Source organism: Canis lupus, chromosome 12 (genome assembly GCF_011100685.1).
Source record: "Canis lupus familiaris isolate Mischka breed German Shepherd chromosome 12, alternate assembly UU_Cfam_GSD_1.0, whole genome shotgun sequence".
NCBI classification, from domain to species: Eukaryota; Metazoa; Chordata; class Mammalia; order Carnivora; family Canidae; genus Canis; species Canis lupus.
In genome coordinates this window covers 66,002,433-66,023,485 of record NC_049233.1, presented here as the reverse complement: position 1 = coordinate 66,023,485, position 21,053 = coordinate 66,002,433, and the positions used below count along the sequence as shown (strand labels likewise).

Genomic DNA, 21,053 nt, shown 5'->3' with positions numbered 1-21,053 from the left:
ATTAAATTGTCTGGTTGTCTGTGGAGCTCAAAGATTGGCTGGAGACAAAGTTTGCTAGATCATTCGGTTTAGAGAGCTCATGACAGAGGCTCTCAGCTGCCTGCCTCGACCAGCCCATTTAGTAATTCCACACCAAGACCTTGACGTAAATGCAGCCCTTCCACATCTGAGGTTAAAGGGGGAGGGAGAACAAAAGACTTCTTGGAGTGAGACAGAGTGTCACTGATGCTTTATTTACATGCGTCACCATCTCTTTTACAAACTAGATTACGGTTTTAAATGGAATACACAAGGCAATATCTACAAACACCAAGGAAAGTTAAGTACTGCATCTCTATTTCATTTGGAAAGGGGAAGATTCCCAAATCAAATTGGTTTTGATTCTTGAGAAGAAAGGTGGTAGAGTTAATTCATGGCAACATATGGTTGGACAAAATCCTCAGTAAGAATGCAATATGATAGTGTTCGCTTGGAAAGAAAGGATGAGGTGCTTCAAACCAAAGTATCAACTGCTTGACTCTTAGGTGTTAGAATATGGCCATGCACCATATTTAATTCTAGTCTGAATGGGGTATGAGCAAGAAATTGAAACAGGTAAAGACAATTTTACAGATACTGTATACAGATTTTTTTTTCCATTCATGCAACTTTTTTTTCTTAAAAAAAGTTAAACATGTGAAGCCAAAACGCACAATATATTTTTTTAATATTAACTAATTTTTCTGGTCCTCCTTCACATCTGTTTACATTTCCCGGGTACATAATGTGCTAGGACAAGTATACGAGAGAAGACTGATTGCCAGGCAATGAGATAATTTTAGAGAAATAAGTGACCAAACACACAGTTTTTTAAAGTGGCCACACAAATTAATTCCGGAGTGTGCCAGAGGCCTCAGAACCAATCACTCATCAAAGAAAAATACACACAAATAGAAAAAGAGGAAAATATTTCATTCATTCAAACTGCGTAAAATCTTATCCACCGAAGATTTAGATCAAATAGAATATACTCTTTTCAGTTACTTGGCTGTCTGTGTTAAGATCCTATGTGCAGACGGGACTTCACAAGGGCCCCACTTTCCCCTCATTGTGCCTGCTGCCCCCAGTCTTCAGGAGAGGCTGGTTTTCTCGTACCTCTTTGCCAGTGATTGCATTTCTACAAAAAAACTCTGCTAAATCAAAAACAAAAAACACAACAGTAGGCCTAATCGTACAATGTTCCCCCAAATACATCGAGAAAAAGGAAATCAGGTATAGAGCTATCAGGGTTCTGCTTCTGCTTTCAGAAAGGGTGACATCTGTATTTCCCCTTAGCAGCCCATGGCATCAGCACACGAACACACGACTGGCTGTTGGACTGCTTTCCCCTGGACGGTCTTCCCAAGAGATCCAAACGGTCCTTCTTCTGTAAGCGGGGTCCACCGGCTGTAGGTGCAGCCTGTCCCTACCGTCTTTAACCGGATCGCAGCCACCTGAAACGGCATCCTGAGACTGGACAGCGCTGTCCTGAGCTGTGAGCCATGAGTCCTCACCTCTGGGTGGTGACGTGAGACACACACAATACCCAAACTCAACACCAAACACACACACACACACACACACACACACACACAGCCCACCTTGTGCCACGTGTGTGTGCACAACCCTCCTGTTAACAGGAAAGACAAACTTCCGAAATTTTTAAAAAATACGTGTTTCTGCACTCATTACATTGCAGGGGATGCAATAAAGGAGATGGAGCTCGGCTCCATTCACAGTTATCGGGTGTGCTGAACCTGGCAGGCGGGTCTCACGCCAGGACAGGGCAGGCTTATGATAAAGCTCTTTTCTAACTTTGGTCAAAGGTGTCTGGTTCTGGAGCCCGAAGAGAGATACAAGAACCCCAGAGCGCCTGTCACGTATTCAACATTAGTTACTCTAATTTCCCGGCAAAAAGAGGAAGGCTCCCTAGAGCAGCGTGTTTAGAGGCTGGGGACGGCCTGGAAGAGTGCTCACCAGGATGCAAGCCTTAGAGCTGTCGGGCCCCTGGAGGCTACCGAGTGCTCCAGCTCAGAAAACTTACTGAGGGACCCGTGACACTCAGAATCCACATGGGGGCCAACAGCTGGCCCTCCTTGAAAGCAGGGTCTTGGTATAAGAGACAGAGGCCTTACACTGCACCTCGGCCCTGTCGGACCCCCGCAGCACCTGGCGAGCCTAAGGGAGCCTGGCCTCTGGGCGGATGGCCAGCTGGCAGTAGCCAGGCTCCAAGTGGCGCTGCTGTGACCCTGCAGAGGCCTACTCTTCCCTTCTTGCCAGACTCCCTCGAAACTGAGGCTGGCACTTGACTTTGTCCTGATCTCGGCTTCCCACAATGCTCTCTCTACGTGTAGATGCTACTGGCATTATTAAAAAACACAAAGCCAACCCATTTAAAGCCCCCCCCTCCACCGCCTTCATTTTCCTGATGCACTCACTCTGTGGCTGCCCTGCTCTCATACCTCCTCTGTCCCTCCCTCAGCTGTTTTAGATTAAATTATAATCTGGTTCTAGGACATTTTGTAAGACATTCTGCCTGAAATCTAACAAACACTGAGAAAAAAGGAGAATAAATGAGATGCCACATGTCCGAAAGGAATTCAACATTTTAAAGTTGAAACATATTTGAGATTTGCTTTTCTGACTCCCAAAGTAGCTCCCAGGGTCTATAAAACTGCAGAGGCAAATAGCTAATTTTGTTAGTTTGCTTGTTTCTTTGAGTTCAGGAGAGAAATTCTCAGGGCCCTCATGCTGTAAGCGCTCCGGGTTCTCCGCGTATCTGACCTCCCTCCACCCTTCCCTCCCCTCAGCTGCTGCAGCTGGGTCCCAACTGCATCCCCCACCCGGACAGCATCACCTAGGAACCCAAAAGGTAGCCTTCTTTCACTGATACCAGACAGTTCCTGGGTACAGCGGACTACCGAAGAGTCAAGGAAGTGGCTAGCATTATCATAAAGGAACACAGTAAGCAAAACGTCTGTCTCACTGACAAGCAGACCACGTGAATAGAATACATATTTTTAAAAATTATACATACTTTTAAAATGAAGATTATAAACGTGTAGCAGTTTAGAAAAGGCAATATGCTACAGGTCTACTATAACCACAATTGCACGACAATTTACAGATTCAGTAAAAGGCAGGGTGAAATCAACAGGGCCATCACTCAAACAGGACGACCCCGGCGAGGCGGGAGAGACGTGTGACAATACCAAATGGAACTTTCATTATGCTAGGAGCTGTTATCACCACCAATATCACCCCCAGAGGAATTATAAAGCAAAGGTGCACAAGGGAGCCCCTGGCGGCGGGTGGTAGGTGCAGGGGGTCGGGTGGCACGTCTGTGTTGGTGGAAGGGAGTCAGTGCCCACTGCACGGTGCAAGCGTCAGCGAGAACTCATGCAGGGAAGTCTGTGCTGAAATACTAGCCTGTATTCCTAACGTCCATGCAGAATGTTCCATTTTTGTACTGTACATGGTAAAATTTATTTATACATTTATATACCTAATGCTTTTTATGCAAAGAAAAGAGTCTTCATATATCACTTTGGAGAAGTATGCATACGCTGTGCTAATCAGAGCTTCATTACATGTACCAAAGGTGTTCCCAACTATTCGGTCTACCAAAGAGGGTAACTAACATAATCACACTTTCCAGGTTAAACAGAAAGCACCTATACAGCACCATAACTTCTTGAAAACAAAACAAAATGAAATCCATAGAAGCAGAAAAGTGGGGGAAAACAAGTCAAAACTGCCCTACCTTGTACTTCCATTGTGTCATTTGTACGATTACAATCTAAGCTTTTATATATATATTAGATTGTGTGTGTATATATATATAAAAATCAGTTTGTATGCTATTGCCTCTCACTCACACATGTCTAGTAGATCAGATTATACACAGCAAGGCTGAAAATAATCAAGGGTATTTTAGGAAAATAGTGACTCTGGTTTGTACTTTTCACACATTGCTCGCTGTAGGCTTAATGCTCACCTGTAAGTTCATTTCTTCTGCAAAGCAAAACAGGACTTTTTTTTTTCTTTTCTCCTTAAAACTAAATCCTTTAGTGGCATTTGGCAATGAGTGGGTAGCTGAGCTGATTTCTTTCTTGAAAAGATCCTAATTTCTAACCACCATACACCTTCACTATTCACTGCATTAGCTGAGGATATTGCCAGGAGACCAGAGGCCCTACTGATCTGGCAACTGCAGACCAGGTGCTGGGGGTCTCACCGCCGCCCCCCACCGCCCCCAACCACCTGGCTCAAAACGAAAACACGCTGGGTGGCATGCTGCACTCCATTCGTTGTGCCTATGCAGGGTCAGTCCTGGACTGGTGCGCACGGCAAACAGTGTGCCATTGTTCAGTTTTTAGAAAAGGATAGTTTTTCTACCAAACAAAAGAAGAAAGAAAATCCCCCTCTGGTTTATGTAATTTGTTAGTTTATGGAGTTCCGAGGGCTCAAATGCTTGTGATGCCCAAAGCCAGAATAGTAACTGGTACAGCATTTCCTTCTGTTTTTAAATTTGCCAGGGGAAGGATGATTAACATTTTAACATAAAAATACTGCAAGTTAATGCATGTGAAAAACTCAGAAAGTCAAAGGAAAACAAACACAAAAACGACACTTAAAACATCCCATAAACCATCGTGATATGAATACACCACAGAATTGCCAACAGGAGCTCACGGTGTGCTCTGAACGAGGGTGGGTGGTGCTGACAGGGTGCTGTCCTTCGCTGGCAGGTGGCTCATCACCCTGTACAAGGAAGATTTTGCATACTTTATATAGAGAGTTCTGTTCCAAGGGTAAGTGCTTCACCCGGGGTAAGGGGCCATTAACAGTCTCTGCTGGGTTAGGAAAATGGTGCGGGATTCACAAAGGTGTTAAGCTGTAAACGGTATCACTGTCCACTTGCTGAGAGCAGATTTGGCAAAGGGTTTCTCTGTAGGTCTTGTGTCAGTTTGAGGGTCTGCAGAAGGAGAAAAGAAAACCAGAGATGATTAAGGACATTCAAACAGCAATCATAGGCACCACTAGGTCATGCTTCACCAGCCTCCTGTCTCCTGTCCTCACCTTCGAACTAAGGGTACTCACAGTAAAGCTGTTCTGCTACACTAGCTTCAAGTCTGAAAACCTAAGGACAAAGCATGGAGACTACTTACCTTATTTCTGGGCTTGATTACAAGATGCCCTCAAGTTGAAAAAGCCTAGAGGAAATGAGGTCAATCATTTTGGGAGGGGGTTAAGGCAAGTTAGGGGTGTTTTAGTAGGCCCTTTTTAAAAATCTTTTTTAAGGATTTATTTATTTACTTGAGAGAGAGAGAGGAGAGAGAGAGAGAGAGAGAGAGAAAGAGAATGCAACTGGGGAGAGGGAGAGGGAGAGATGAGTCCGTGCTGAGCACAGAGTCCAATGCAGGGCTTGATCTCACTACTCTGAGATCATGATCTGAGCCAAAACAGAGTCAGATGCTTAACTGATTGAGCCACCCAGGTACCCCATTAGTAGATTTTTTTAAGTTAGGGAAGTTCAGGGTGCAGACGGGGTTTTGCTCTAGACTTCTGGACTGAGGGGTGTCCTAGGGCATGGAACTTTCATGATAAAACCAGAAAAGTGGAGCACCTGAGTGGCTCAGTTGGTTAAATGTCTGCCTTTAGCACAGGTCATGATCTTGGGGTCCTGGGATCAAGTTGCATCAGGCTTCCTGCTCAGTAGGGAGTCTGCTTCTCCCTCTCCCTTTCTCCCCTGGCTTGTGTTCTCTTTCTCGCTTGCTCTTGCTCTAATAAATAAATAACATCTTTTTAAAAAAGTTTTAAAAACCCAGAAAAGTTGGTCACCCTAAGCACACCAGCTAAGCTTTTCTGGCTCTCTTCCACTGGTTATACAGACTAACCGACCTTGTTCACCATCAATACCAGGGGAGGGTCACTTTCCACAAAGGCTTATTAATCAATCTACATTCTTGGGTGGAGATCATCTTGACTTCCCTCACTACTAAAGGAGTAAGCAATCTCTAAGTGGTCTTAGGAATTTTTTTTTTTAGATTAAAAGTCTGCAGAGAAAAAAACTGTATAACACACACACGGCCAAAAAACCCTCCCACAAAACATCCCTTTAACAGTTAACAACTTATTATTATTTTGCCTTCAACAGTCTTTGATGGTGACACACAAAAGAGGTCCTCTCAGACCATCTGAATTTACGTGTCTTAGCAGACTTCACATGGCCTCTGAGCCCAGAAAAGGTAAAGGATTAAAAAAAAAGTATACTCAGAGATGTACCTAAAGGAACTGACATAACAGACTTCAAGACATAAGACCTTTTGTTTATGGAGACAGTGTCAGTTGTCATGGTAGGGAAAAAAAAAATGGCTCTAGGCAGAGAAATGGATAGAAAAGTGGGAGTGAAGCAAGCTGGACCCTACCTTCTCATCAGAAAGGGTAAGCAAGTCATGAAATGTGCACCAGAAGCTCACATACATGTTAGGCTCATCTGTCCCCTCTTTAGACCAGATATTACCGGGAGTTCATTTGGAATTTTCACAAATGTACTTATGACTTCAAACTCTTTTGTGGCTGGACTGCTTGGCAACCTTACCTTTCACTACCAATATTCACAAAGACAGCAGGGCTTAGTATTTGTAATGATACATACCCACAGTCACAAGTACCCTTGTTATAGTTCTAAATAGAAGTACTTAGGTGGTTTTATCAGAGGCAGTGACAAGAAAGAAGGAAAAAAAGGCCCCCCTCCTGCCCATCCCCAGTAGATAGTTTCCATGGCTGATGGGAATTTTTTGTTTTGTAAAGGTACTAGACAGTATTATCCTGAACTGGTTGATTTCAGAGCAAGAAAAAGCTAAAACAGAGGTTCCCGGCTGCCTCAGTCAGTAGGGCATGTGATCCTTGATCTCAGGGTTGTGAGTTCAAGCCCCATGCTGGTGTAGAGGTTACAAAAAAAAAAAAAAAAAAAAAAAAAAAAAGCGGCTGAAATAGATACCAATCTAAGTATCCGTGAGGAATTGGCCTCTAGAGTCAGCCAGTGCTATTCTAGCTGGGACCCTCTGAGGAGTGAATGGACAGGGGTACAGACAGACATGGTTCTTTGGAAGGGGAGGATTTTTTCCTTCATGGTAACACTTCATAAGCCACAATCTAACATCACTATGCAATTAGTCATCAAGGGACTACGGTCCCCAGGTGCCAAGGGAGAAGCTGTAAAGCATTACCTAATTCAGGCCCCATCCCATCCTGGTTCCCTCTGGTATTAATTATTCAGCCATGGAAACCAGTGCACACTGGGAAGGTGACACACTTCATTCCCCAAGTACAGACGCAGAGCATGCTGAAGCTGGGTCAGCATAGGAGAAAAGAAGGCAGAGGGCACCTATAACCCCCTACATGGCATCATCCTAAGCAGAACAGGGCAGCAGCCCTGAAATCAGGGGCAAGAGGCCCACACTGGGCAGTCTGGAGCAACAGCCAACAACAATCCCGAGGCCAAATACATATTCCCTCATCAAAAGGCCCTAAATCTTCAGGGAATATCATCATTAAAAAGGAGATGCGGGAACCCTGGGTGGCGCAGCGGTTTAGCACCTGCCTTTGGCCCAGGGCGCGATCCTGGAGACCCGGGATCGAATCCCACGTCGGGCTCCCGGTGCATGGAGCCTGCTTCTCCCTCTGCCTGTGTCTCTGCCTCTCTCTCTCTCTCTGTGTGTGTGACTATCATAAATAAATAAAAATTAAAAAAAAAAAAAAAAAAAAGGAGATGCGCTGATCAGGACTCCTTCCATTTCTGCAGAATGGGCTCAGGGCCCCCTGTGGCACTGAGTCCTGGTGCTCCCTGGGGGTCTCTCAGGCCATGCCTCCCAGCCTGCTCAGGAAACCTCATGTGCTTAGAGGAGAGCCAGGAAAGGAGATGCTCCGGTTCAGAGGCAGCTCTCCCAAAGACAAATGTAACAAGGAAATCCCACTCCATAGGACAGAAAGGTGACCTGTTTTCTCTGCAACTGAAAGCAAACAGACTGTTAAAATATTGTGAAAATATAAAGAAATCAGATAAAGGCTGAACAGAAATACAAGTATTCTTCTAAAAGGAACACAAGAATCACCATTCAGTAGGAAGACCTCATGATTAAAAATAGTCACAAAGAACTCAGCTCCTTATCCGCCTTAGATTTTCAGATTTTCAGCCGTTCTTTGGTGGCTCGCTGTGTGCACGTTTATCTGACTCCGTCAATGACTGAGAGAATAGAGGGAGACTTTAAATCATGACACCAGCTACTGAGCTGGGAACTTAACGATCCTCAAGATAGGGACAGGTTTCAATGAAGTCCCCATTCTTAAACGTTATTGAAAGTTAAGATATTTAAGTAAACGGAAGTCTCAGTATGCCGATTCTAAGTTTAAAAACACATCAGATTAAGCAAAATTTCTGGAAGGAAAAGGAAGTGTACAGCTGAAAGGAATTATAGCTATCACTTTGCAGTTATAGGCAATAGGCCAACTAACAATAAATATTAAAATGTCCGAAAAGACAGAAAAGAAAAGAAAGAAAAGAAAAGAAAAGAAAAGAAAAGAAAAGAAAAGAAAAGAAAAGAAAAGAATTGTCTTGTCCCATCAGTGACTTTCATTACTAGGGAGAAGATCCCTTCTCTTCCCCCTCCATGCCCAATAAATAAATAAGTTTGAAATCAAACTGTTGATGCAAGGAAAATGAAATGGGGAAGCCAAATGATGAGACCCGTTCTAAAAATATCTATGGATGCTGTCATCTGGTCTCTGGTGAGAGTAAGTCCCTCTATAATCTTGGCATCTGTAGGGAAGACAAGTTTCTGCCTAATTATCACCACTAAATCACATGATGTTCTAAGAAAGGGCAACGCCTCCAAAAAAAACTCTACACAAAACATAACAACCCCAATCAACTTTAATCTGGGAATAAAACATAGAAGTTCCTAATGCTGTCCTCCCACAACTTAACTCCACTGTGACAAATGTGGATTTCTCAGCAGTGTTTTTATCTTTTTGGCACAGAAGAAAGGAACAGGACCCTAATACCAAATATGACATGGAAGGAAAACACGCCAGTAGCACGAAACTCTCACATCCACAAATTCATGAAGGTTATCCACTGCCTTCCTAGCTAACTAAAGATGTTTGGAGGAAGTCTGCCTGAAAAACAAAATTAAGGTGAAACACCACTTTCCCTACTCTTTAAACATAAAGATAATTTAAGCCAAACTGACAATCCCCAGGACAAGCTGGGGACTAAATATGGAACATCCAGGACAGAAAAGCTAATGAATCAATGTTCACTCAATCTGACAGGGAAACCTCACGTGGGGTGCAGAGAACAGGTGTGAGCTCCAGACTATGAGTGTTTCACCCCTGAGGAGAGAGCAAAAAAAAAAAAAGCCGGCCTGCCACCATGTCTGCTTTGCCCTCAGAGGGATCTCTGGGACACCCAATCCATCATGAGCCACAGCCATCTGCCACCATCCACCTAGGCTTTTGTAGCTGGTGTCACCCCGGGAAAAATAGCATTTCTGTGGGTCCTGGGTTGGGCAGCCATGTCTAATTTTGGAGCACCACAATGGCAGCAGTTCCCTTGGGGTCTATCTTCGCAGCCAAAACACGGAGCAGCTCAAGAAAACACCTAATGGGTGTAACACTTCAGCCTAATTTGGTAATTTTTCAGCATCTTCCAGGTGGAATGGAAGACAAAGATCTAATGGAAGCATCTGAAAGCCTGCCTGGTGGTCACTGTGACAGTAGGAGCCTGAAAGATTAAAATCTAGCCCTCTGCGTGCCGTGCTGGCCAAATAGTACCATCCTCCACGACTGCCAGAGAAGGGGAATTAGCTGGTGCAGCTCTATAAAAATATGTTTTGACAAATGTTGTCAATTTGCCACTTTGGACACTGAATAATAGTTCATGACTGAAACAGAGTAGGCACGGAGGTTTTGGCCAGGCTGGAGGGCAAATTGGTGTTGAGTTTGAGGAGCTTCAGCAAAGGGAAGTTTCTAGAAAATGCAGTCCATGGGCTCTGATGCCTTTTTTCCCTAAAGATTTATTTTATTTATTCTAAAGAGAGCATGTGTGCAAGTGAACTTGCACACATGAGCAAGGGGTGGGAGGGGCAGAGGGAGAAGGAGAGAAATCTCAAGCAGACCCCACCCCTCCCTGAGCACAGAGTTGGATCTCACAACCCTGAGATCATGACCTGAGCCAGAATCAAGAGTTGGACGCTCAACCAACTGAACCACCCAGGTGCTCAACTAATGCAATTTTTAAAAAATTAAAAAATTTAAAACAGTATTTAATATTTACTTTCTCTGTATATCCTACCATATGCATCTCCTTTATTACCCCAAATTTATGGTCTTGCTACTCTCTCAAATGCTATCACTGCTTTCATGATTCACTACGTACAAACAAGAGGTAACTATAGTACAGGAAGAAACGCACAGAGCCATAAATCATGACCTGAATATCCCATGTTTATGTTTGCCTGTGTGAGTCTTCACTGCATTTACTGGCTGAGGGAGGGGAGATTGGGAGTGTGGGGCTACCTCTTAAGGCTGGGGACGCACTAGACTCCTGGGACTTGGGACTGCGAGTGTAGGTCTGGTGTGCCAGCCCATCTAAGGGTTCCACAATCAGGTACAGAAGAAAAGGGTCTCCAAAGTCTTCTTTTCCTGCTTTAGATACACAGGGTTTTGAAGACAATCTAATTTTTCCAAAAGTGATTCTGAAATTGGAAACACAAAATAGGCTATTTTAGTTCTACCAATAGTCCAAACCACTCGTCCACCGATGAGGTACGACGAGGACATGCAGGTGACACAGGTGGTGGCCAAGAAGCAACAATCATACCAGTGCAACAGAAGAAGGAAACCAAGAAGGGAACTGAAAGGAGGGTCTCAGGTGGCTCCAAGATTGACAGAGACAAAGAACTGACCTGAGGTCAGCAGTCTGGCTAGGAGTGTAGACTCCAGGAGTGAGGTAAACCGACACTTTGCATGGCTGTGGGAGGCCCTCATGTCCCTGGCTCAGCCTGGTTAAGGGCCTGGAACTCCCTTCCATGGGGCACCCTACCCCAGCCAGCAGGCAGCCTGAATTGACTAGGACTGGACAGAGAATGCTTTGGCTTGAGGCATTCGGGCAGCAGGCAAAGGGACACCTTCTAACAGTACATATGTTGGGCTGTACTGCTTTCTGATTATTTCTGAACATAGAATGACCAATGGAAGCTCCAATTAATTACAGTGGCCTGTATACATGGAGACCCACTGGAAAGTAATATAAAATTTCAACCTCAGAATCTCTGGCCTTCTCTTCTTGGCCATTGAATTTCTTTAAGGAGTCAAACACTCCACAGACATGAATCTTATGATCCAGACTTCCTTCATCAGAGAGAACGAGATGGAGGAAGGAGGGGGAAGGGAGGAAGGAGAGAAGATAGACAGATATGCAAACCTTCAATCAAGCCAAGACTGGCAATTAACGTTTTATCCTTTGGCAACACTGGAATTACCTTCTGGGGCTTCCATGACTAAGTAATTCTCATCATTTAATAAATGAGTATCAGAGATTTTAGCAAAAAAAAAAAAAAAAAAAGAGGTTATTAAAAAAAATAGAAAATCCAGAATTACAGAGTACAGTCCACATCTATCCCTGGGGGAGAGGAACAGAGCACAAGACCCGCACCCAAGTGCACAGCAGTTCTTCAGGGAGTGGCGTGCTTCAGTTCCAAGCCGAGTCCCGCTTCTATGGCAGGAAAGCTCCTAGAGAAGAACAGCCCATTTTCTCTGAGTTTTCACTGAACTTATAATTAGAAGAGATCTTAAGGGCACAGTGACCACAATTTCTGAATTCCAAACTGTGTCACATTGGCCAGTAAGGGGGTAAACCACCAGCCCCAGGGGTGGGGGTGTCCGTGGCCAGACCACTGCCAGCATCAAGCTATTTATTGTATGGCAACCTTTCGGCTCTCAAGAGAGCCCTAGGAGGCTGGAACAGCTCTTTATTTCTCGGCTTTATTTCTGTGGCTTGGGATGGGCTGGCAGTGGGAAGGGGAAGATCAGATTTCCAGGCTCCCTCCCAGCAGGAAGAGGCCACACTACGGGAGCAGGGAAGGGGCAAGGGGAGGCCCTTCCTCGGTGGCGTGCTACCAGCCTTCTGCATACTGACAGGCAGCCCAAGGAAAGCCGAAGCCAAACAGCTAGGACTAATCAGGCCATCCTTTAAAGACGCTAAGGGAACGCTTCAGGCACCACATACAAACCTCCTCGTTCCACCGAGGTCAGAAGCTCCCTGTCAGTGAAACAAAGGTTTCTCTGGTGGATACCTCCAAACTGGTAGGCAGGACTTCTAGGGGACATCAAAGGTTTCACAGAGCAGGCAACTGCTATACCTTTTTAATAAAAAGAAACCAGACTAATTCTAGTTTATTGGGGAAAGTACTTGCTCTTTCCGCCAACAGTGTAAGATTGGCTTGGTTGCCTCCTTTATTCTGTATTAACCTCTGGAGCCACTCTAAGTGACAATAAAAGTTGCCAAAGGACAGTAGCCCATAGAAGAGTTCTGTGAGGGGTAGGTTTCCACTTTAACTCCATTTCACAGATAAATAAATGGAGACTGAGGGAGATGAGTGACTTGATTCTGACATATAGCAATGAAATCGGCAGCCTTCTGCTACAAATCCCACCGCTCCTCTGCTATACCACATGGATGGTACTCAACTTGGAGTGGGTTATAGGGAGAGGCTTTTAAAATCCACGGTTCCCATCAGAGCAGAACCCCAGGGACAGTGAGCTGAAGTGGGTACCTGGCTCATGTCTTTAGGGGTTTCTTTAGACCACTGGTCCTATGGTTTCTTAGAGAAAAAAGATTTAACTCAAGATATCAAATAAATTTAGGAAACACTTCAATCCTCTCCCAGAAGGTTCATATAACATCTATTTAACTTTTAAGGCTCTGAGAAGCCCAGCTGGCAACAACCCTATTTCCCTTTGTTTACCATGGTATCCACAGAATGCATTTTCTATTTAATACACACGAACACCTTGAGGATCTACTGTCCTATGAAACGGTTTGAGACACGCTGACTTACGGGACCTCCAAATATCAGAAGTGTCACACTAATTTTCAAAACAAAATTTTAATTCATTTTAGTTTTTGGAATCTTAAACTTCAAAACAATTTGGAAGATGAGGGAAAGCAATATTTTACATCAAATGAACACATCAACAAAACCTGGGTGAAGTAGATGATGTCTCTTACAAGATGGGGAATCTCCATCTTGGAATGAAAATCCAGTGTTGAAACCTGCATCTCCAAGTCGGGAAGAGAAAGCAATCCGCAAACATCCTTCTACCTGCCCCAGAAACAAGGCAGGACCCTGGCCAATCTCTCCAACGACAGCACAGAGGTAGATCCTGACAAGTCCCTTTCACCCATCTCTATAAAGAAAGGGAAGCCTATGAGAAGCATAGGTGGCACCTGGGGGAATACTATACTTGGAAAAAAAAAAAAACGTTATTTATAATATGTCAAATGCTGAGCATTACGAACCCTGGAAAAAGAAGCATTTAATGGGAGCTTAAAGTTTACAAGAATTTCCAGCAGTAATTCAGGTGATATTTACCCCATTTATTCATGCTCCCACTAGCTCTGTGGCCAAAAAGACCTTGGAGAAAGCCAAGTACAAATGCAACTGCTTGAAGTGAGAGCCACTCAGGCAGAGGTCTCTCCCTGTGTCCCGGAAGAGCAGCCTCAGTACTGGATAGCACCGCTTTCCAGGGAAAAGAATGTAAGTAAGAAGTGTACCAACCTCTACACAGAAAACCCCTTTTCACAGCTGTGTCAATTTTCCTTTACTGTTGTCAACACTAAAAAGATCCAGACAGCCATTCTCTCAATGAGTGACGGTTCAGACTTCAGACTTTTTTAAAAAGTAAGAATGAAGATCCCTGCAGATGCAGAAATTCTTGAGACCGGCATATTGTAACCACAGACTAGACTACAGCCACAAGTGCAAGTAATTGAGTATATTCTCCATGCAATACATACAGATTCATATTTATCATACCTTACATTGCCTAACACAGATATTTCTACATCAAGAAAAAAAAATGACACAAATAGCCTACATTGCCTATATTTGGTTAGAATTAGTCCTATTCCCCAACATGAATACAAAACAGAATCACAGCATTCAAATATCAGTTCAACAAGTATCAAAAATTTGCTCCTTTTGGAAAGCAGCCTAAATATGAATTCTAAATGGCCTCCAATACGAGATCCTGCTGTTTCCACATTACTGTGCCACTGTTTCTTAATAGTTCTGCATCATCACGTATCTCTAATAGGGCCACTTCCCAGACAGAATGTTAGGTTTCGGGTTTAAAATTACGTATACTATGCACTTTTGAAAGCGCATGATTCTACGATTCTATCCTCATTCGACAGATGAGAAACCTACCATTGTGAGATTCATTGGTGGTGAAGCAGAAGCAGGAAGACTACTGCCTCTCGGCTCCCTGAGCCTTTTCCGGTTGAGGTTTTCCAATCTTTATCACAGAGTGGTTTAAAACTAAATAATGGGCTGCTCGCTAATGGGGTCTCCCAACGCCAAAAGATGAAGATGAATGAAAGAGCTTGTGAACTTAGGCAACTTTTGACCTCAAAAGAATGAGACTAAGGCTGCTTGTCCTCTGAGGAGACACACATCAGACATGGGAGGGCTCACCGGAAGCTTGGTGTTGCAACGGCCATACCAGCTCACAGACATCTCTGCTGCCAATTTGAAGGTACATGCATCAAGCTTTATGACAGAAGACAGTGCCCTTCACACCCCAGTAGCTGGCACTCATAAAAAGGTACGGGTATTTTTTTTCTTTTCCAGATAGACCCATGGGTCAAAGGATTTTACATATGGTCTAAGATGAATGACGTGTGTGAAACACCCAGCCCTCCAGAGAAGCACCTCTCCACGGCTCTCTGGCAAGACTGTGTGTCAACTGGATAGAGCTGCTCCATTAACTCCACAACTAGAGGGTTCTAATTTAGGATCATATGACCTTCTGTTAAGCCAGGAAGGGAGTCTGGAGAATACCATGACTACTAGTTTAAAAAAAAAAAAAAAAAGCCAAACCAAAAAAGTCATTATAGAACAACTCTTGGGAAGCTGGGGTGCTTAATTCGGGAGAAGGGCGGTCTGAGGTTGTGGCCTCAGGTCTCTTTTGTGAGTTTAGGGGAGGCTTCAACATGATAGTCACAAGCTTAAAAGTAAAGAATATACTTCAGGCCATTTGTGCTCCTGGCTTTTTAGAGGAGCAATTTATTCCAAAGCAATATGGAAATCTTAACCTCAGAAACCAGACTCCCTCAAAGGCCCCCCCCCTCCCCCGCCCATTGTCTTTAGGATGCTTCTTTTCTTGCTTTAATCACACAGAGCTGGTTCACTGTTAGGAAATTTTGGTTACTTTTCATTTTTAAATGAAGAAGTTATCTTCTCAAAAAAATCTACCCCAAATGTTCTGAGAAAAAGAACACGACCCTATGGTTCCATTAGGGCATAATAATAAAACACATTATCCCAAAAGTAGTTATTTATCATACAAATAATAATTCATTAAATGTGTTTTTAAAATGTAAGTGTTTAAATATTCCTTAAACTATTTTTACACAATCTTTTAGAATCATACATATACAAGAAAGGTATGCTATTCAACTGCACTTGAAAAAGTAGACAAGAATGGGTAGTACATTTTCTTCAGAATTACCTCTTCTCAATGAATCAGAAAGTGGCCTCCTTACAACTACACCAAAATTAAAACTTACTTGTGTCATTAGAAGACACAATCACATTCCACTTTTTAAAGGAAGACAAACTATTTGTTCTTCTAAAAGGCAAATATCTAAATTTCTCAAGGCAAGTCTTCCTGAGTCTGAGTTCTGTTATGGTACTGAACTGGCTGGCATGCAAGTGTGTCACCCTATTTAGCTTCCATTACAGTCTTTTTACCATCTCAAGGGCTATTAAATGACTGAAAACAGATGTCTGAGTTCCATTAGGGGCCTGCTTATGCCTGAGAAAGCTGAGAAGCTTTAGCATCACAACACTCTTGACACTCCCCTTTCGACAACTACCCAGTGAGCTGTGCTGAGCTCACCATAGGAGACCCTTGTAATTCCTTCACCGGGGCAGAGGGTTAAACAAGGCTCAGGTCTGAAAGGCTTTGAATCCCATTTCCCTTTTACACCATTTAAAGAAGGGTGTAAACGGCTTGCTGAGATGTTTTTAAAAGAGGAGCTGGGGTACAGAACACAGCCCTTGAACATGGGTAGGGTCTAGGGGTACAAACCTGTCCACAAAATACCCCAGTGCTCATCTTACTTCTTAAGGAGAGTTTCAGGGCAAGCCGGTGTATTTTCTGTGACACTAGCTCCAGTTCAGAGCACTTCCTATTTTTTTTCCACCCTGAGAAAATTAGGAAAAACTACCACAGTTCAAGCCATTCAAGAAATATGGATTCTAGGTCCAGCTGTGTGACGTTTGATAAACTACTTAACCCTCTTGGGCTCCCTGCTTACTCATCTGTCAGTCAGTATGTTTACCTAATTACACTATACATATTTCAGCCCACTGCAGTTTTACAAAGTACTTTCACATACTTCAGGGCATTTGATTCTCATAATAATCCTGTGAAGGAACAAGGGGGCAATTATTCTCTCCTGATAATTTCTAGCCAGAAAGTAGTAGCAGTGGAACTGAACCCTTGATTTCCGATTCCAATAAAATGTTTCTCTTACCACATCATGTTGTATGATCTTTCAGGTTCCAACAGTATTAAAATGCCACAATTAAAAAAAAAAAAATCTCTGCTCCCAATCCATGTCACTGTTTGGAACCTGCTATCACTTGTACTTCAGGGAACGAGAAGCACATGAGCACATGCTCTCCTTCTCACATAAAAACTGTTTTCAACTCAAATCCTTTGCTATTTTAAATGCTTAAATGCTGAACACTTAATCAATAAAGATGATTAGGACTATGGTGAAGAATCTAACAGATCTCACCTTCGGTGGAAATACTCATGTATGAAAGAGTCAGAATATATTTTCTACAGTTAAATTAAAGTACCTATGAATTATTACTTTACTGAAAAAAAGATGAAGAAACCACAACGTCGAAGATCAACAATGGCAGTGTTGGACCTGAGGGTCTGAGAATGTTCTCTGGCTGGGTCCTTAACCTTGAAGTTTGTGTGACTTAAGGACCCCTCCCTCCCCTTCCATCCATCCTCATCCATACATCCAGTAGGGAGACCTGTGTCATGGATAAGCAAGGGTGACTGGATACAAAGAAGAATAAAATCTCTGAATGTGTGTATGTTCTTTTTACTGGCAGTAAAATTCCTGAGCTGTCAGCAAATTGTGGGGAGGGGCACTTGATGGCCCCGTTTGACTTGGAGATGAAATGGTTGGGAGCCACATTTCTGTGTACCACTGCTCCATGGTCCTCTATTTCTCAATGTGGAGGAAAGTTCAAAGTAAATAAAAGTCAACCTCCCCCCATCACCCCCACTTTGTTATTAAATGCCATAGCACTGGGCACTGACCTGCTTTGCCCACTTCCCCTTTCCTCAGTGATCCTTCAGCCTGGCACCCAGCTCTGAGATGAGGCCTGCTTAGCACCAGTGAAGTTCCCCACGTTCAAACCAACAACATTCTGTGTGGAGATGAGGGAATCAAAATTAAAATCCAACCCATCAGCATCCATGAGTTCGCTACGGATAATGGACTCCATGTCACATTCCAAGCTCCCATTGAACATGTCCAGGTCCAAGTCGCTGGGGAACTTCTCATGGCCCATGACGGGAAGGTTTGCACTAGTTGAGTACAAGGAGGAGCCTGAGAGAGAGTCCGAGAGGGTTTGCATAGACTGGCTGACAGGAGACTGTTGCTGGTGTTTAACCGACCCAAGGCTGCTGGAGTCGCTCAAGCCCATGTTGCTGACAGAATTCGACAAGGCACGGCTGCCACCGAGAGCACCCTGGGTTTGGTGCTGGTGGTGGAGCAAGTTCTGATTGACCAAACTCCCCTGGTTAGGCTGGGCGGCAAAAGACATCATTGGGTCATTTCGAAGCATCACGTTCCGGCGGGAGTTCTGGGCGGACACAGCGGTGCTGGCCTGAGACATCAAGGGGTCCGACTGGGTCATCATGACATCGCTGTGGCTGAGTGAGTCTGAAGTGAGCAGGTCCTGGAGTGTCTGGTTGCCATAGTGTGACATGGAAGAGAAGGTAGCTGGCTTGTTCTCTTGGATGGTCTGCATGGGAGACTGGCGCAGGGAATTCAGAGACGAGGGTCCGAACACCGTGCTGTTAAAGGAGCTAGTTGGAGAACCCAGGCCGGAGCCCTTGGTGGTATATGGGAAGCTAGAGCTCCGCTGCATGAGCCCTCCAGTGGGCGATGGCTGGGACGATGGGAGTGTGATGTTATCCAGCAGGTCATCCATGAGGTTGTCAGAGAGCCCATCATTCAGATTCATGGTGCCTGCCATGTCGGTCAGCCGTGGTAGCTCCACAGTGCATGGCTTACTCACAGAGGGTGAGAGGCTAGCTGAGCTGCTGTAGAGCATGGGGGAGAGTGGTGCGTCATCATCCTGGACGTCATCCAACTCCGTGCTTGCCAAGATGGGTGACAGGCGGCCACTGACAGTGCTGGCATTAGAATTGGTGCGCGAGCGGAAGTCCGTCCATGCATCCAGCTCATCGCTGCTGCGTGACGTGGGGCTGCCGGGCCACTTGGAGAGCTGGGAGGGACTGTCATCTGCTGACTCAGGGGCTGTCTGCAGGGCTGCCTTCTTCTTGGCTGCACGGCCACGGCTCTTGGTATACTTGTTGCTGTTGTCCATGGAGACAGCCCGCCGCCGGGGTGCCTTCCCGCTCTTTCCCCCATCAGGGTTGATGATCCACCAAGAGCTCTTGCCAGTCCCCTCATTCTGGACTCGCATGAACCGACTGTGCAGTGACAGGTTGTGCCGGATAGAGTTCTGTGGAGAGAAAGGAAAATGAAGAATATGAGAAAAAAATGGCCCCAAGGTAGGCACCCAGAGAAGTAGTCAATCATGCTCATTTTTTTTGGGGGGGGGGGCTCCTTAATTTTGGAGATTAAAAAAAAAGATAAACATTTGTATGATATGCCCCCAACCAGGTTGGAATTCAATGACAACACGGTAAATACACACCAAGTTTGAGGTTTAGGAGGTAGGAGATGGTTTTGTATCCAGGAGATGCTGGAATGTTTAAGTTCAATGATGCTGTTTTCCCCAAATTCCTAAATTTTGTTGTCCTTTCTGTAATTGCATTTCCTATACCTATACTAAAGTTCACACTTATAATTTATTACCACTGCACTCTCTCCCTGCACTTTGCAACAAACCTCCCTGGCTCTCTAAGGGTAATTAATCACTTGGCGGGGGGGAGGGGGGGGGGCATTTTATTCTCTTACGGTTTTCTCCTCTGCTAGTATAAAGGCAGCATCCACCTTTTCTCAACCACATCTAATAAACTCAGAACTGGTGTGAATTGTTACCAATCCTTTCTTCGACGTCATCTCTTCCTGCCACAGTTTCACACCTGTCCAACAGGCATAAGAAAAAATGGTAGAGTAGGATTCACTGAGTTGACGGAATAGGTTAAGTCTCCCACTCAGAACAATTCTGAATTGTTTATATAGATACCCTCCCTCGAGGCAATGGTCTGAGCATAGTAACTTCCTTCCAAAGAGTATAGTATAGAAAGGAGAGGCAAAAGTAACTTTACAGCGGAGAAACAAACACTATCTCCGGTCATCAAGATCAACATCATTAAGGCTAAGTCATGTTGATTACATTCTTGACATGATAAAAATGGCACCCTCGTTTGTAGTCTTCGTTCCAAAACCCATCACCCCAGTCTAATTATGAGAAAAAAACATTAGACAAATCCCAATTAAGGGACATTTTAAAAATGCCTATTCAGGACTCCTCCAAACTGTCAGACCCATGAGGAATCTAAGGAAAAATGATGACTAAATGTAAGGTGTATCCTGGATGGGATGCTGCAACAGAACAAGAACATTAGGTAAAAATGAAGGAAATGTGAATAAATATGGGTTTCGGTTAATAACAATATATCAATTTGGGAACATTAATTGCGACAAATGTACCAAATTAACCATAGATTAAGATAAGATGTTAACACAGGGGAAACTTGATGCTGAGTATATGAGAACTCTGTTCTAGTCTTGTAACTTTTCTGTAAATCTAAAACTATTCTATATTAAAGGGTTAAAAAAAGAAATTGGCAAAATATCATCAAAATCCCAACAAATTGCAGCCACCTTGCAAGATCCTCCTCTTGGCTTGGCAGATAAGCTTGGTTGGCTAGGATGACCCAGATCCAGTCCTATCTCTGCTACGGATCAACCATGTGACCTTGAGCAAATCATTTAAGCCATCTGCAACAACTTTACTTCTCTATCTTCATTATTGCCATAATAACATCCAAACCATCCCTCCCTGACAGGGATGATGTAAGAATGATATATGATAATATACTTCAGGAACCAGTCATGCTACCAAGTCAGGGAGTTCTTATTGCTATAATAAAACAGAGTCCATGGTGGGAAGAGCTCATCACCTGATGTGGACTCTTCTAATCTATAAAATGCCTCAGGTGCAGTAAAAGAGAGGAGTTGGTGGTATTCTCCACATCTGCAACAGCACCTACAGGCCAGATCAGTTTTTATTTGCAAATTAAAGACAAAAGGTATTGCCTGATGCTATATATTAAATACAAACAATCCTAAAAGTTACCATAGTTTTCAAAAAATTGGCAATCACCAACTGTATTTATGTAGAAGATGCAAATACATGTGTTCTACCAGAATGTTTCTAAAACACAGAAAGAGAGCAGAATTTTACCATAAGTAATAAATCAAAATACTCAGTATTTGCCATGTATATGTT

The 21,053-nt window shown here is 43.9% G+C and overlaps 1 protein-coding gene across 1 annotated transcript in view; it reads right to left on the bottom strand.

Moving 5' to 3' along the window:
* Positions 1-212: 212 nt before the first annotated feature.
* Positions 213-21,053, bottom strand: part of FOXO3 (forkhead box O3) — a 121,051-nt gene continuing 100,210 nt past the window's right edge. Inside the window, exons 2-3 of the mRNA XM_038554880.1 lie at positions 17,659-19,094; positions 213-4,996 (exon numbers count right to left, since the gene is read on the bottom strand). Of these exons, the coding sequence (XP_038410808.1) occupies positions 17,694-19,094 (1,401 nt within the window). The 3' untranslated portion in view covers positions 213-4,996; positions 17,659-17,693. The remainder of the gene's footprint in view (positions 4,997-17,658; positions 19,095-21,053) is intronic.